At 41.6% G+C, this 17,717-nt stretch overlaps 2 protein-coding genes across 5 annotated transcripts in view; both read right to left on the bottom strand.

Annotated features, from left to right (window-relative positions):
- Positions 1-1,967, bottom strand: part of creb3l2 (cAMP responsive element binding protein 3-like 2) — a 106,031-nt gene extending 104,064 nt beyond the window's left edge. For all 3 annotated transcript variants that reach the window (XR_014596386.1, XM_083999580.1, XM_083999581.1), the window contains exon 1: positions 1,553-1,967. Coding sequence is in view for 2 of the 3 variants with exons in the window: in XM_083999580.1 (XP_083855706.1) it covers positions 1,553-1,648 (96 nt within the window). In the remaining variant the exon portion in view is untranslated. The remainder of the gene's footprint in view (positions 1-1,552) is intronic.
- Positions 1,968-8,159: 6,192 nt separating this feature from the next.
- On the bottom strand, positions 8,160-17,109 carry ssbp1 (single-stranded DNA binding protein 1). 2 transcript variants are annotated; one of them, XM_083999593.1, is made up of 7 exons: positions 17,052-17,109; positions 16,098-16,156; positions 15,582-15,639; positions 12,010-12,150; positions 10,458-10,545; positions 9,133-9,221; positions 8,160-9,029 (listed from the first exon to the last, which is right to left on the bottom strand). In XM_083999593.1, the coding sequence occupies exons 2-7, from the start codon at positions 16,119-16,121 to the stop codon at positions 8,986-8,988; spliced, it is 444 nt and encodes a 147-aa protein (XP_083855719.1). In that variant the 5' UTR covers positions 16,122-16,156; positions 17,052-17,109; the 3' UTR covers positions 8,160-8,985. The 2 variants fall into 2 exon arrangements, with proteins under 2 accessions (XP_083855719.1, XP_083855720.1); XM_083999594.1 differs by having other exon boundaries at positions 16,098-16,154; positions 17,044-17,101.
- Positions 17,110-17,717: the final 608 nt, after the last annotated feature.

Raw genomic sequence — 17,717 nt, 5'->3', positions numbered from 1 at the left:
AACAATTTCAGCTTTTAAAGACGCCGACTGAAGAAAACAAACACTTTTCTGTCTTTTTCCTACAAGAAAATCACCTAAAAAAGACAAATCTGAAGTTTTTCTTATAGAAATAAAACCATAACGGTGTTTTTACAGACGTAATCAGCGTAAAAATGAATATTTAAGCTGATATTTACTGTAGAAAAAGTGAATAAACAGATTCCTGAGGTTTTAATGTGTTAATTACGCTCTGCACGGCTGCACTGTCTATATATAAACTTCTACTCAGTTTCTACTCTCATTTATTCATGGACACGTTCACACTTTTATTTCCTGCAGCTTCATTTCACAAAACTGTTCAAAGTTTTACTTCTAGCCGATAATTTAAATCAAAGCTGAGGTTTAAACTGAGCTCAGTGAACTGAGATTCATCCAACAGGAGGCATTTGTCTGGAAACTACCCCCACCCCCCCCACACACATACCCCTCCTCCTCCCTCAGTGGGTCTGGAATCTGCAGCACATTGGGCGTTTTATTTTGAAGGAGCCCCTTTTTTTTAGTGGAGGGTGCTGAGTCTGAGGCTCGTTATTAAGGATTATTAACCTGATCTTTATCAAACTGCTGAATGTTTTCATGCAAACTGTTAAAAAGTGTGAAAAAGTGTAAAAAAAAAAAAAAAAAGAGTGTGAACGAGTGAAAAGGTGAAAAAATGAAGGAGTGAGTGACTCAGAGGTAAAAACCCTCGGGGGCTCCAGAGCTGCAGGAACCTGAAGTATCTCAGGCATCAAAGAAATTCACCCCCGACGACCAGCAGCAGCTTTTTACTTTAACTCATGGGGGAAAAAAAAAAAGAGTTTTACTTTACAAAATAAAAGCTCTTTCACATGAGTCACTGAGGCAACTTCAACATCTCTGTTAAAAAGTTTGTTTTTAGAACTTTTTTCTTTGAAATTATGAAACAAAAACTCTGAATTCTTCAAAGTGCAGAACTTTTCTCTCTTTAAAAGGTCAAAAAGAGAATTTTAATTGGATATCTTTGAGGGTTTTTGAAGCTTTTGATCAAATAAAAACTGAGAATTTAAAAGACCTTGAGCTGTAGTGGATGGTTTCAGCTTTTTTTCTTTTCTAAAAACGATCAATTAGGAAAAGATGATTGATCCCTGCAGAGCTCAGACCCTTCCTTTGTGTCTAAACCATTTAAATATCCTTTATATAATAAGTCAATGTGTTGATCAATGCTTTGACACAGTTTAGTTAAAATGAGTTGAAATCAGCAGATAAAACTGTGAAAGGAGGTGAAAGAAGAAGTGTTGCAGCATCCTGGATCCCAAGGCTCAAGTTGTGAATGGAGAGCAAGGGCTACACACGCACATACACACGCATACACACACACACACATACACACGCATACACACTAACACACACTAACTAAATCCACATCACAGTGAGATAAAGTTGATTATTTCCGTCCTATAGACGCTGCGCAGGCCCCTGATCGATCACTCCAATCACCTTCCCTCCTCCATCCATCCATCCCTTCCTCCCTATAATCAATATCGGATCGATCACTTACATTGGTGTAGAGGGAATCGATCTCTCCGGCCTCGGACAGCTCGCTCAGGTTGCGGTCCCAGTGCATGAACGGTTCGCTGCTGTCCAGGATCTCCATGGTCGGTCGGTCGGTCGGTCGGTGTGTGTGTGTCCGGCCTTCGGTGTCTGGTTCTCGGTCACAGTATCAGCGGTGTCTCGGTGTCTCCTTTCCCCGGCGGCGGCGCCTCAAACTCGGACTAAACTCCTGCGACAACTCCGGTGGTGGAGAGAGAAAAAAAAAAGAAAAGTTCCGACAACTTCTTTCCAAAGAGGGAGCGAGTCCGACGGCTTCACGGTGAGAGTGAGAGTGAGTCTGGATGTGTGTTGTTATTGTGGTGGTTTGTGTTGTTATTGTTGTGTATTATCATCTCCTCTGCGGCTCTGCTCCTCTCTCAGGACTCTGCTGCCTCTCTCTCCTTTTTCTTTCCTCCTCCTCCTCCTCTTCCTCCTCCTCAGACACACAGGAATGTGGGCGGAGCCACTGACACACACATAGCCTACATACACACAGAGAAAAAGCAGTAAATACCATAATAAGACCCAATAATTAATCAATAATCAATTAGGTTTGATGCTTCTGGTCGGTTTGTTATCACTTATATATATTTATCCGGTCCAGTTCAACACATCTGGAGTTAAATGCGTAGTTACACTCTGATTCATTTCTTCCAGCTGTTTGTCACACTGTGTCAAAAACACACAGAGAGAAACACGAGCTTCCGGTTACTCATTTCAAAATAAAGCTCACATTCCTCATGTATTCCCTCTGAATTCACTGCTGTTTGCACACTTATACTTTAATGAGTTATTATACTGTAACTGCACTAACTGAATTACTGAAAATATGTTTTATGTCTCATTATAATTCTATACATTTTTTTTGTTACTGTATCCTTAAAATATATTTGCTAGCCTACGTTATTTCATTCTCCCAATTATCGTATCTCTGTTTTGTTTTGTTTTCTATTCTATTGGAGCTGCTGTGACACAATAATTTCCTGCAAAGGATTAATAAATTACTATTCTATTTTTTTTTAATAATCTGTGTTTTTATTCAGCTTTCATCTCTATTTTTTATGATAGCCTACTGAAGAAAAAAAATCAGGATATAACATGAAGATATTTTCTATGATAAATGATAAATACTTTTAAAGAGTATCAACTTATTTACTGTTTTGCTCCACACAGGGTAAAGGTCAAGGTAAAAAAAAAACTTAAAACCATACACTGTATTAGAGAAAATGGTCAAAACAGAAAATAGCCTACTGGAAGAAACGTTTAAAAAAATAAATGTTAATAAAGTTAATCTGAGCTTTTTATTCACATGTTTAAAACAAAATGGAATAAAGTTTGTGTTTACTGAAAAGAAAACTTTTCACAGCTCTTTTATTCAGTTTTTAAATAATTTATTGTCCAAGCTTTTATTTTTTAAGTCCGTACTTCCGGTCTCCTTCAAAACTGAATCCACAGGTTTCTCTGCTCTGCTCCGCGTGGCCCCGCCCACTAAGGTTCTCACCGACCAATCAGAGCGCTCCTCGGTTTTAAAGCCCGGTCTGAGCCTTTTTACAGTCTATGGTCTGAGCCCTCCCGCGCTTTTAACTGACAACTGAAGCGACCAATCAGGAAACAGTTAACGAATTCCTGCGACCAATCACTTAAGGCCAAGAATCCCTTTGGTGTAAAAGCCCGCCCTTGTTGTCAGGGAAACAGCCAATCAGCGCGCGGCAGTGTGGGCATTTAAAAAAAAACGAGTCAGAAATGAGTTAAATACACGTAAAAAACACGTTTTAATGAGTTTTAATGCAAAAAATCTGTCGTTATTGTGAAGTGTTGTGTATCACTTTTAGATACGGACGGAGGCGAGCTTGCTTAGCATCAACTGTGTGCTTGTTTATTAATCACTGAAGAAGGGCAGGTTGACAACATAACAAACATTCTAGCAGCGCCCTCTGCTGGCTAGTCTGGGCGTGCACTCTAGTCATCACTAAGCTGGTTCACGCCACATCTCCCCCTTTTAAATTCACAGGAGTAACCTTAGCTATTTTGTGAATTTTGAACTTTAACTTTACTGTCAAAACATGTCAAATGTAACTATGCATTTATAATCCATTAAATTAACAACTTCCCCTTTTCAGGTGATAAACAAATGCTGTTATATCAATCTTATATATTGATTCTCTTTTTTTTCACATCTGAAATTCTTAAACAAGAACAAATCAGCAATGCAAATAGAATAGAAAGAACATTTCTAAACTACAGGGTAGTGGGTGGACTACCACTCCCTGGTGGAATGGGAAAGGGGGTTTATTCTGCCCCGTCTTGCTTCCCTTCCTACTAACTAAAGAGTTAACTTGACAACAGGTTTCACAACCCGTCCAGAGCGTGTCACCTTGACTCTGGGTGTCTGTGTGTCTGTAGCAGTCTCTGAGTCAAAACCAGCAGGACCAGGGACATCCTGAGTGACAACACTGCTGTCTGGTGATGTTGAGTTTGATCCTGGTAGAGTCTCATTAAGTTCTTTGTTCACAATCTGCAATTGCCTGCGGTTTCGTCTGGTGGTTTCTCCTCCAGGCATTTTCACAACAAATGACCGTGGTGTTGAACTTGCGGCCTGTATGACCCCGGTCTGGCTCCATTCTTTCTCAATGTCAGTTTTGAGACGCACCCTGTCCCCCACCTCCACAGCAGGAAGCGGTCTTGCTGAATATCTCCTGTTGTAGGCACTTTCGTAGGCTCTTTTGGCCTTGGCGTCGTTCTGCCTGACGATGGACAAATCAGGCCAAGCTGGCCTCAACAGGTGGTTGAGCTTTGGGACGGTGGTCCGTAGTCTCCTTCCCATAAGAAGTCTAGCTGGACTCTCTTTGGTTGGTTCAGTGGCTGTGTCTCTGTAACTCAGAAGAGCTAGCTGAGGGTCTGGTTGTTTCATGATGCTTTTGGCTGTGCGAACTGCACGCTCGGCGAGGCCGTTAGCCTGAGGGTAGTACGGGCTTGACGTTGTGTGCTGTATGTCATATTTGGACATGAAATCCTTGAACTGCTGAGAGACAAACTGAGGGCCATTATCAGTAATCAGTTCTTCTGGAATTCCAAACCGTGTGAATATGCTCAGTAGCTTACTCACCACAGCTTCACTTGTGGTCCTTGTGAGGCTCAGTATCTCCAGCCACCTTGAGTAGTAGTCCATAACTACTAGGAAGTTCTTTCCTTTAAACTCACACAAGTCAGCTGCAAGTTTTTGCCAAGGGAGCTCAGGCAGTGGTGTTGTGATGAGCGGTTCACGGTGCTGACTTGGTTTGTGTTCGTTGCAATGAGAGCATGATAGCACCTTATCCTTCACTGCTTGGCTGATCTTCGGCCACCAAACGGCGTCTCTGTATCTCTCTCGACATTTGTTCAGACCTAGATGCCCGTGGTGGATCTTTTCCAACATCTCGGATCTTAATGTTAGTGGAATCACTATCTGGTTTCCTCTCTTCAGCAATCCATTTTGTTCACTCAGACTACCTCTCTCTCTGAAATAGTCTGCAGCAAGCTTGGAGACATTTCTCTCATGTTGTGGCCACCCTGTCATGATGTATTGTTTTACAAACTGCAGGGAGTCATCTTTTTCAGTTTCCACTTTGATGCGCTCTAACACTGGTTTGTGTCTCTCCTGCTTTTCCACAGCATCCACGTATGCTTGGACGTCCTCATGTAGTCCATTGTCATCCACTTTGGACTGCGGGTGCCTTGAGAGGGTGTCTGGCACAACCAGGTTCTTGCCTGGGACATACTCAGCGACGGGGTTAAACTTCATGAGACGAATAAGAAGTCGCTGACATCTTAACGGTGCTCTATCAAGGTCTCTGTGATTGATGAGCGTTACTAGAGGTTTATGGTCAGTCAATAGTCTGTAGCTCTCTAAACCACACAAATAAAGATAGAATCTCTCTGAAGCCCACACGCCAGCGAGACATTCCTTCTCTATCTGTGCGTATTTTTTCTCTGCTTCGGTGAGTGTTCGAGAGCAGTATGCTACAGGTTTGAGTTTACCTCCATGATCCTGCAGCAGTACGCCTCCAAGTCCATAACTGGATGCGTCAGCTCCTACTACAGTTGGCCTCTTTGGGTCGAAGTACTGGAGAACAGGAGCAGAAGATATCAATGTTTTAACCTTCCTGAAAGCTTCCTCTTGCTGAGGGCCCCACATCCATGTCACACTTGTTTTCAACAGTTCATTAAGAGGATGCAGAGTGTCTGACAAATGAGGTATGTATCTGCCAACGTAGTTTACCATACCTAGTATTCGTTTCAGTTCAGACACATTGTTGGGTTTTTCCAGTGCAGTGATGGCGGAAACTCTCTGTGGGCTCGGAGCAATGCCATCCTGGCTGATAACATGGCCTAAAAAGTGAAGTGAGCTCTGTCTTAACTTACACTTCTGGCGATTCAGCTTCAAACCCGACCTGCGGATGGTTTCCATGACTTTTCCTAGATTGCGGTCATGTTCTTCCATTGAGGCTCCGAATACTAGAATATCGTCCATGTAGACCACTGTTCCTTCATGGTCCTGCAACAGTTCTTGCATTTTCCTCTGGAATATCTCTGGCGCGGACGTTATTCCAAAGGGGAGCCGTTTAAAGCAATAGCGACCTTTTGGAGTTATGAATGTGGTCAACTTTGAACTCTCTTCGTCCAGGGCTATTTGCCAAAATCCACTGGCTGCATCCAATGTGGTGTAGACTGAGCTTCCAGCTAATTTGTGCAGAATGCTGTCAACAGTGGGTAGGACAAACTTTTCTCTTTTTACATTTTCATTCAGCTTAGTAAGTCCTACACAAATCCTTACTTTTCCAGTTGGCTTGAGCACTGGCACCATAGGCGAGACCCATTCTGTTGGCTCCGTCACACTCTCAATAATGCCATTCTCCTCCATCCGCTTTAACTCCTCCTCAACTCTTGGAAGGAGTGGAATGGGTATACGGCGGGGTGCTGCAACACTGTATGGCTGTGCGTTTTCTTTAAGGACTATTTTCACAGGATCCCCTTTAAGCAGTCCCAACTCTCCATACACACCCACTTCTCCAATGTGCTGTATCAAGCCCAGGTAAGCTGCCACTGATCTGCTCAGTAAATTGTCACATGTTGACTTTGCCACTATCACTCTGAAAAAACAGTCTTTAGTTACTTTTCCTTTTGTTACCTTTATTTTGGCCAGAAACTGTCCCTCGTGGTCCACTTTTCCTCCTGGACTGTCCAGTTTTGATGTGACTGGTCTCAGCTTTGGCCTTTCACGAAGTCGGTTGTAGGTTGCTTCATTTATTATGGTGGTGTCTGCACCAGAATCAATCTTGAAGTTGACTGCAGTCCTACACATCACTATCGTGGTTCGCCATGGTGGCTCTGTGTCTGTGATGACTTCATCCACTGCTGTTCTGCTCTGATTAACAGTCTCATTTATGGAGCCTAAGAATAAGCTGTCGATCTCCTCAATCACTTCTTGGATTTGTTTGGTTCTGCATTGGGCAGCAAAATGGCCAATTTTGTGGCATTTATTACATTCTTTATCTTTTGCTGGGCACTGTTCTTTTTTATGAGTGCGTCCACACCTGCCACATTTCCTTCTGTCATTTGCATTATGCCAACTTTTAGCTCCTGTGACTTTGTTTGTCCACTTACTTTTATATGGCTTTGTTTTCACTTCATCAGCATGTCCTGCTGCACCGGTCTCACTGTTCTGGAGCTTCACTAACTCAGAATGCCTGGCCATGTCCGCGGCTTTCTTTAATGTGAGATCACTGGTCATCTGCAGTTTGAGTGAAAGATCTTTGTCTCTGATTCCTATGACGAGCCTGTCACGTATCTCTTCTTCTTTCTCATAAAAGTCACAATGAGCAGCGAGCTCGTACAGATGCCTCAAGTATTGTTCAATAGTCTCGTCTGCCCCCTGGGTCCGCGAGTGGAAACGTGCTCGCTCGAAAATTACGTTTCTCTTCGGCACAAAGTGCTCCTCAAAAAGACACAATACATGATCAAAATCCTCAGCTCCGTCTTCCTCCATCAAGTTAAATGACTTGTACACTTGTTCCGCTTCTGGGCCCATGGAGTATATCAGCGCACTCACTTGTATGTCGGCAGACTCATTAGCAAGCTTCGTTGCGACCCGGTACCTCAGAAAGCGTTGCTTCCAGTTCGGCCATTCCTCCGGCTTGGCGAAGTCGAACTGCTCCGGCGCCGAAAACTTTGCCATCTTCAGCTGCTAATCTCCGACAAACTGTTTCAAAACGCTGCCGTGTTCACTTCTGACACCATGTGAAGTGTTGTGTATCACTTTTAGATACGGACGGAGGCGAGCTTGCTTAGCATCAACTGTGTGCTTGTTTATTAATCACTGAAGAAGGGCAGGTTGACAACATAACAAACATTCTAGCAGCGCCCTCTGCTGGCTAGTCTGGGCGTGCACTCTAGTCATCACTAAGCTGGTTCACGCCACAGTTATAGTTATTAATTATATTTTAAAGGTGGTTTTTAATGATTAACTTCAGATTTTTCTCTTTTTTTCCTAATTTAAACAGTTTTATATGTGAATAAAGACAGAAACATTGGGGGATAAACTGTGTATTAATGAACCGTTACAGAGAAATAAACTGAGAGGAAGAAAAAATGACGACAGGGAGGGAAAATAATAAAAAACTACAGATGATAATGAAATAATAAACTAGAAGAAATGAAACGGGTGGAAAAAAAAAGAAAAACTGTTTGAATCATTCAGGGAGTTGCTGAAGTGCTTCATGTTAATTTGACAATCAGTCGCCTCTTTTTTGACCCTCGGCTGTTCCTGTAGTCTGAACTTTTCTCTTTTTTTTTTTTTAACCTTGAGGTGAAGAAAAGAACAGTCACTGTGGATCAATAATCAATAATCAAAAGGCCTCTACCAGGTTCACACACAGACACTTTGGTTTTGATGTCGTCTTAGTGCATCAAACTGTTTTTTTTAGGCTACATCTTTCTAAAGATTTGACTTTTAGAAAAAAATGAACCGATCAGTTTAAAAGAAATAATAAAAAGAAAAATAATAATAATAATGTAATAATGTTTGTGTTTTCCTGATTCACGACTTTTCACTCTGAGAAACTACAACTTTACAAACTTCCTGCTTCTGATTGGAGATCAGTTTCCAAATCGTGTGGACGGTTCAACATCATCATCATCATCATCATCATCATCATCATCATCATCATCAAACCGTCGTCTCTTTAACTCGCCGTCAACATTATTTTAGTCGTTCCCACCAGCAGGAGGCGCCACAGTCAAACATGATCTCTCAGTTCCTCGCCGTGATGCGTTCAGGGTCTCAGTCTTTTTATGAACAAACAAGAAGATACAAAAAAAGAAGAAGTTGTGTTGCTGTCGTTGTCGTCACAGAATAAAACGTCCTCAGGTTCTTTCCCGCACGTTGTCGCTCAGGAAGACGATGTTGTCTGGAAGAGAAAAAGAAGAAAAAGGTAGTTGTTGTTGTGCAGAGTAGTGTGTGTTTGTGTGTGTGTGTGTGTGTGTGTGTGTTTGTGTGTGTGTGTGTCTCACCTGCGATGATGGTGGTGGCCTGTCGTCGGACCTGGTTCTTGTCCACGTACTCTCCGTAGTCCAATTTCCCCTCCACCAGGATCCTGGACCTGAAACACAGTGAAAACTTTCAAAATAAAAGCCTCTATTGATTTTATTTTCACAGCTCTGCTCATTAAAAGAGATTTTTTTTACATGAGCTCAAAGGGTTTAATCCTAAAAACTGACTCTGTGATTTACAGGTGAAGATGAGATTTTAAGATTTTTTTTAAGAAGATTTAGAAATTAAAGCAGATATCAGCTTCACGGCCGTTTCGGCTAATGCTGCGTTCAAGGCAGGCTTTTGAAACCGTAAGTTACAGCTTCAAGTCACAACTACGACTTGGTAGCGTTCCAGGTAACCCGTAGCTCGTGTTTTTACCATCCTGTTGTCTGTGAAAGTTCCCTATAACGGCCACTCGTAACTTCCGACCCGTGAACTCGTACCAGATCGAACTGGTATGACTTCACAGGAAGGAAAAACACAAAGTACGAGTTTCTTTGAACGCACCATGAGTTAGCAGCCCCCGCCCTTGTCAGGCATCAATTGGTCCTCGTGCTACGTCACCACATTCACGCGCATCCCTTGGCTGCACACACAGCCCTTCATGCCGTTCTCTCTCCTCATTGGATAACACTTGTATCCCACAAGGAAAATTTTCTCCTCGGGTTACAGCAGAGCAGAGTGACGGAGAGACTCGTGTTTAGGCTGAAATACTTCATGTAAGTGATTGCTGACGGAAAATAGGACTATTTAGGACTTATATTAACAAAAACATTCCACTGATATCTGCTTTAATTACTTATTATTTTGAAAACCTGTTTGAATTTTAAACTTATTTAATTTAACCGTCAATGCTCGATGGACGAACACGAACTGTAATATAGATCTGTCTATAACTGTATCACACACTGAAAAAAATGCTATTTACTTATTTTTTTGTTCATTATATCCTGTATATGTGAATCTTTTATATCTTTAAAGTCGGTAAATTAAAAAAAAAAAACTAAAAATACAGAGATTTATCACAACAAATAGAGGAAAAACAAAAGTTAATTGATCATTTTTGTGAAACAATGATGTGATAATGAACCAAAAATGTTCTATAACGTCTTGGTATCAAATAATAAATCCATCCAATAAAATAAAATCATTTCGCTTTAAGTGTTTTTGTAAAATTAATTAATTAAATGTGGTGAATAAAGCTCAACAATCGCACTGAGAAACTAAAATCTAGTTAAAATCAAACTAAAAACAGAGGTAGAAGCAGCGGAGCGATCTGATTGGCTCGTCTCGTCGTACGCACCCCTTCTTGACGTACTGATAGGCCACGTCTCTGAGCCCGGGCTTGAACACCGACACTCGGTGCCACGTCGTCTTCTGACTGATGTCACCTGGAGACAGGAAGCATTTCAGATTTCAGATTTATTTAAAAAAAAAATGGGAACAGTACATATTGATGGACACTGACATGTAAATATGTGGGATTGTAGCCCAGTGGCTAATTTCCATCCCCAGTCCCATTGGCAGGTTGATGTTAGAGATAAACAACAATGGCGATAAAAGGCCAAGAGGCAAGAGGCAAGAGGCAGGACTAGGACAATAAAACACCTTGACATCTTACACGAAACATATATGAACGACATAAACCAGCAGTTAACTGACCATAGACGGTTAAAAGAGTGGGTAAGGGGACCAAGAGATTACTGAGAAGTTATAAAGTGCTACAGTGCTAGTTAAAGTGCTATGTGCTAAAGTGCTGTTTGCTAAAGTGACGAGTGCATAAGTGCAAGATTGAATTTAATTTGATTGCACGATGCCCCAATAAAGTGCAGGATCGACTTAAACTGCACCATCCCATAGCACACGGTTGCACATGCAGATGTGTGTCCAATATTGCACAAAGTTTGTATACATAAATGTATTATGTACACACCATTGTATGAAATTGAGATACATATGTATATGTAGACACAATACAATGCATCATCATCATCATCCTCCTTCAGCTCCAACAGCTGGACAGATGTTTCTACCCCTGTGTGTTCAGTTCAGGGACCAACGTCGACCTCTAGTGGCAGAAAACGGCGTTTACACGGACAGGAAGCAGATGAACGAACACTACAGGAACTCCTATGATGCGAACATCTCTAAATATCTGATTTTATTTTATTTATTTATTTATTTAGCTGCATAAATTAAAACCAAAATGATTTTTTTCTGAGCTCTAACAATTTTCCCCTGTCCTTCATGTTTGCTCCACTTATGAAAACAAACTTTTATCAAAATGTTTTATAAGTTTCTCTTATGTCGAGCAAATTGTTGTGAAGCACTTTGTAAAACTGTTTTACAATAAAGTTCATTAAAATGATTATGAATATTAAAATGTTTCTTAACAGCTTTTTTTTCCCCAATAAACCGAAAATACTAAATAAAAAAAAGTTCATTACTTATTATTATTATTTGACTAAACATAAAGCTACAGTCAAACTAAAACCTGACTTTTGACTTTTTCCTCATTCACACGAACAATAATAAGTTTCCTTTGATTATGATTGAATGTGTTTTTAAAGGTTTATTCCGAACTAATTTCTAATTTCGAACTATAAAAATGGAAAACACAGCAACAGGACGTGTGTTGACTTATTTACATCCACAAACCTTCACCAGCAGGAAACTCTGACACTGGGATGTCAGATTAGAATTAAAATAATAATAAAAAAAGAAAAGCGCTGCAGTCGAAACCTTGAGACGCTGAATAAAGTGACGGTGGTTTGACTGAAGAGCGAACGCTGCTTTAAACACATTATCCATAATAAAATGTGTAATAAATAATGTTCATCATCACATCTTCCAACCTGTCGAGCTCATCTCTCCGTCGCCTGAGCGCCACATCTCGTTGGTTGCCATGGAGAAGATGGTCACCGGGTTACGACCTTCAACCTGTCTCATCACGGGATCTTGACCGACCCGACCCAACAGCTGCACACGGTTTATCGCTGCGACACAAACACACAAACACACACACAGAGTTATTTTTATCTTGTTTGACCTTTTAAAACGTATAAACGCTGTAAAACTTAAAGGGATAGTTCAACATTTTGGCAAATTGGTCCATTGCCATAATCCCTATAGTCATAGCAGTAGGTTTGTTACCTTTAATTGTCGGTGCAAGCTGTTTTTAGAACGGCGGAGCAGAGCCGTGAGCTGCTCAGAGCTACGCTACGGAGGCTCATGGGATTTCTTGGGATTTCTTTGGTTTCCCTCATCCAACTCATCAAATACACAATCGAACAACTCAAACTCAAACTGTCCCTGAAGGCAACGCGCATCAGCAGTTTTGCATGAATTTCCCTCTAAAACAACTCTGTGTGGTAACGTTGTGTTATTATCTCATAGCGTGGTGAATGTGCAGGTCACAACTTGTCCACCAGAGCGTTGTGGAGTTGTTGGATTGTGTATTTGATGAGTTTGATGAGGGAAACCAAGAAATCCCATGAGCCTCCGTAGCGTAGCTCTAAGCAGCTCACGGCTCTGCTCCGCCGTTCTAAAAATAGCTTGCACCAACAATTAAAGGTAACAAACCTACTGCTTCTTATAAAAAAGAACTCCGTAATGCTAGAAGCAATTACTATTCATCTTTAATAGAAAAGAATAAGAACAACCCCAGGTTCCTTTTCAACACTGTGGCCAGGCTAACCAAGAACCATAGTGTCGTTGAGCCATCCATCCCTCCAACTCTCAGCAGTAACGACTTCCTAACTTTCTTTACCGAAAAGATAGTTAATATTAGAACGAAAATTGCTAGTAATGGACCACAGATTACGGTACCTATAGAAGCACCTCCCAGACTTGGTACACACTTGGACAGCTTCTCTCCCATCGACCTGTCAGACTTAACTTCTGCAATTACTTCTTCCAAGTCAGCCACATGTCTGCTGGATCCAGTCCCGACAAGACTACTTAAGGATGTCTTTCCCTTAATTAACATTTCTTTTCTGAACCAAATCAATCTTTCCTTAGCCACAGGCTACGTGCCACAGGCCTTCAAGGTGGCTGTCATTAACCCTTTACTTAAAAAACCTTCTCTTGACCCAGATGTCCTCGCCAACTATCGGCCTATATCCAACCTTCCTTACATCTCTAAGATCCTTGAGAAGATTGTCCTGGAGCAGCTACATGAACATCTGCACAGCAACAAGCTCTTTGAAGCTTTCCAATCTGGATTCAGAGAACACCATAGCACTGAAACAGCACTTGTCAAAGTCTCTAATGATCTTCTTATAGCTTCAGACAGAGGTCTCGTCTCTGTTCTTGTACTTTTGGACCTCAGTGCTGCATTCGACACCATCGACCACAGCATCCTGCTGCAGAGACTAGATCATGAAATTGGGATTAAAGGGCCCGCCCTGAAATGGTTTAAGTCATACTTATCTGACAGGTTTCAATTTGTTAATGTTAATAACGACCATTCAGAGTATAGCAGAGTTACGCATGGTGTACCGCAGGGTTCAGTCTTAGGGCCAATCCTCTTCATTCTTTACATGCTCCCATTAGGTGGCATCATCCGGAAGCATTCAATCAATTTTCACTGTTATGCGGATGATACGCAACTCTACTTGTCCATGGAGCCAGATGACAGAAGCCGGCTCATCAATCTGCAAGACTGTCTGAAAGACATTAGATCCTGGATGTCCTCTAACTTCTTGCTACTGAATTCAGATAAAACTGAGGTCATTGTGTTTGGACCTAAACATCTCAGGGACACTTTCTCTGATCAGATCGCTACTCTAGATGGCATCACCCTGACCCCGAGTACAACCGCGCGGAACCTTGGAGTCATTTTTGACCAGGACCTTTCCTTCAGCTCCCACATAAAACATGTGACTAGGACCGCCTTCTTCCATCTGCGCAGTATCACTAAGATTAGGAATATTCTCTCCCAGAGTGATGCTGAGAAACTGGTGCATGCATTTATCACTTCTAGGCTAGACTACTGCAACTCTCTCCTGTCAGGATGTCCGAAAAACTCTCTAAAGAGTCTCCAGCTGGTCCAGAATGCCGCAGCGAGAGTTTTGACAGGAGTTAGGAAGAGAGAGCACATCTCTCCCACCTTAGCTTCTCTCCACTGGCTTCCTGTAGGATTTAGAATAGACTTCAAAATCCTTCTGCTGACTTATAAGGCTCTTAACGATAAAGCTCCAACCTATCTGAAAGAACTAATCATTCCTTACTGTCCTACCAGAGCACTCCGCTCCCAGAACGCAGGTCTGTTAGTGACTCCCAGTATCTCTAAAAACAGACTGGGAGGTAGAGCCTTCAGTTACCGGGCTCCTTTACTGTGGAACCAGCTCTCTCCATGGGTCAAAGAGGCAGACACTCTAACTACATTTAAGTCTAGACTTAAGACCTTCCTCTATGACAGGGCTTTTAGTTAGGGCTGGTTCAGGTAGCTCTGAACCATTTTATAGCTATGCTGCTATAGGCTTAGACTGCTGGGGACACATCTGGTTACACAGAGCCCTCTCCTTTCCCCTCCTCTCCTCTCCTCTCCTCTCCTCTCCTCTCCTCTCCTCTCCTCTCCTCTCCCCTCCCCTCCCCTCCCCTCCCCTCCCCTCCTCTCCTCTCCTCTCCTCTCCTCTCCTCTCCTCTCCTCTCCTCTCCCCTCCCCTCCCCTCCCCTCCCCTCCCCTCCCCTCCTCTCCTCTCCTCTCCTCTCCTCTCCTCTCCTCTCCTCTCCTCTCCCCTCCCCTCCTCTCCTCAGTATATTTTTGAACTGTCATTTTCTGTTGTCATTTTCTGTTGTACTTTGTAGTTTGGCCTTGGTGTCTCGCACTCTCTCTCTGTGTTTCCGCAGATCCACCGGAGCTCCATCTCTCTGCACCAGCCGCCGCCTGCATCGCCCCCCCTCCCACCCCTTCCCCTGCCGTTAGACCGGCCTCCCCTCCCTTCCCATGGTCCAGTCTACCACCCAGTCCTCCCATCGAGCTGACCGGCTCTCCCTGCCCCCCCCCCCTCCCCTCACTAGAGACTGCCTTCATTAACCCCTGCTAACATTTCCATATTCCGCACATTCTGTGACAAACTGTAAACTGTTTTCTTGTCTGTAACAACATCTATTGCACGTCTGTCCGTCCTGGGTGAGGGATCCCTCCTCTGTTGCTCACCCTGAGGTTTCTCCTGTTTTTCCCTGTTAAAAGGGTTTCCATGGAGTTTTTCCTCAGTCGATGTGAGGGTCTAAGGACAGAGGATGTTGTTACGATGCCATGTAAAGCCCTTTGAGACAAACTGTTTGTAAAAACGGGCTATACAAATAAAATTGCCTTGCCTTGCCTTGCCTTGCCTTGCCTTGCTATGACTATAGGGATTATGGCAATGGGCCAATTTGCCAAAAATGTTGAACTATCCCTTTAACTCCTTGTGTTTCTTACATCTCTCCAGGATGAGGCTGGCGTCTGTGCTCTGGTGTCTCACCACCTGTCTGAAGAGCTGAGGAAACACAAGACGTAACAAAACAAACAGAAATATATTAGATTAACTTTGCTTTATTTCTACTTACAACCTAATAAATACTTTCTAAGTGTCAGCAACAAACTGATAAAACTGCAGCTCATTTCTGAATCGTTTCATTTTTGTGCAACTTTTTTTTTTTGCAAAATCACATTTATTTTGTGTCTTTTCACCTATTGTGTATAGTTTGGTTTTGCACTTCTATCACTATATTACTAAGACTGATTCTTAACATGTGTAGTTTCCCATTTCAAATGTCAAAGCAGAACTTCACTCCCTCACTAAAAGCCTAAAAAGATGTGCAATAATCATTTACCAGCTTTTAAAAATTCAAGTTGTATAGCCATAACAACAAAATATGTCTAAATGAGGAGTAGGTAAAGGGTTAAATGAGATTAAACTCAATGCAGTGAGATGAGTGTGTTTGTGTTACTCACCTGAGCCGAGGCGCTTCTCAACATCTTGTCAAACGATGAACAAACAGCAGCTCAGGACTCTGACGGACACAGAGGAGAAGAGTTTTACTCTCCATTCATAAAACTGAAGGTCAAACTCTTTTTATCACATTTTCAGTTCAACAATTTACCTCAAACTTTGAATAATAATCAGATTTCCTGCTTCTAATTACATCCTGGTGGTAAACCAAATTCTACGTTGTGATAAATTAAAATTAAGATTTTCATAGTTTTCTTACATGGAAAACTTTTGCACACAGGTTTTCAGAAAGAGAAGAAACTCCTGCACACTTTCTTCTCTTAGTCTCATAGTTTTCTTACAGCAAAACAAATAACAGAAGAGGTGACGCAGGTCAGCTTTAGTTTTACACAACCAATTTAGTAAGAAATAAAACATAAAACATAGAAAAGAATGTTTAGTTACAGTTTCAGGTGAGTTGCATCATTTTTTTTTTTTTTTACCAAATTAAGAGCTTCTTAAAAACATTTACATAACACTAATTTTGCTTTTATTTTGAAAGTCCCTAGACCAACTTGTGTGTAAATATTGTCTGAGTCCTATTCATTGATCCAGCCTGATTATTGACTGTGATATCTATCAGTTCTGAGTGTTATCAGGTGAATTTATTGATTTTTACTATTAGATGACTCCCGTATTAATCGATAATAAAAGCAGCGATTATAATAAATTGATTTTTTTTTTTTAATGGAGGTTGGTTAGTTCGGGTTATTCTCTCTCTCTCCCGCCACCAGATCCTCCAGACTCGAATCGACCCCCGACAAATCCACTGTTTCTCCCCCGGGGTTCGGTGCGTGTTTCTCGGGGAGAGAGCGGCTGGAGAGTCGGTGGAGCTCCGAGTCAATAAGACAGAGTTTCATTATAGATAAAGAGAATGAAGAGATGAAAGAAAAAAAGCTTCATAGAAACAAACTCACCAGGTGCAACACTTTCTGCATAGACGTCTGTAACCTCACGCTGCTTCCGGTCCGTCTGCGACAAAGGTCCGACGCTCAACAGGAACTGAACAAAAGTTCCGCCTGTAAAAATAAAAATAAAAATAAAAAAGTGCTGCACTTTAGAGGACTGTGCAATATATATATTTTCTTTTTAACCCGAAAACCTTCACTGTCTCTTTAATCACATGGGGCTTGCAATTTTTATTTCATTTTTACCACCGTTTATAAATGACAATAAAGGCACTCAATTCAATTCAATTAAATTCATTAAAAAATCACACATGTTGAAAATTACACAATTAAATCAAGAATTGGTGTAATTTAATTGATAAAAACAATAATAAAAAATCTAAATAATAAAAAAAAAAGTTAAATAGTTAAGTATTTCTTTCCTCCACAAACCACCAGGTGGCGTTGAACCTCCACATCTTTATTATTATTATCTGACTCTGAGGAAACTGGAGCTGCTGAACAATGTTTTTACAGTGATAGTTAGTTGGAAAAGAGTTAAGTGGAAAATATTCATTCAGTTTCCAAGGAAAGTAAAACACTCGGAAGAGGTGCAAAAACACCCAGAGGTCTGAAAACAGCAGACAGAAACATGTCCTTAAACATTAGGCTATATAAAACTGTACAAATAAAGTA

The sequence above is a fragment of the Trachurus trachurus genome (assembly GCF_905171665.1).
Source record: "Trachurus trachurus genome assembly, chromosome: 23".
NCBI lineage: Eukaryota > Metazoa > Chordata > Actinopteri > Carangiformes > Carangidae > Trachurus > Trachurus trachurus.
This window is presented reverse-complemented; position numbering and strand designations above follow the sequence as displayed.

Bases quoted from the DNA above. Each gene is read 5' to 3' on its own strand.
- ssbp1 (XM_083999593.1), bottom strand. From the start codon at position 16,121: ATGTTGAGAAGCGCCTCGGCTCAG. The intron at 15,640-16,097 runs GTGAGTAACACA...GTGTTTCCTCAG, and splicing joins TGAGAAGCGCCTCGGCTCAG to CTCTTCAGACAGGTGGTGAG. The intron at 9,222-10,457 runs GTGCGTACGACG...ACTGTGTTTCAG, and splicing joins TATCAGTACGTCAAGAAGGG to GTCCAGGATCCTGGTGGAGG.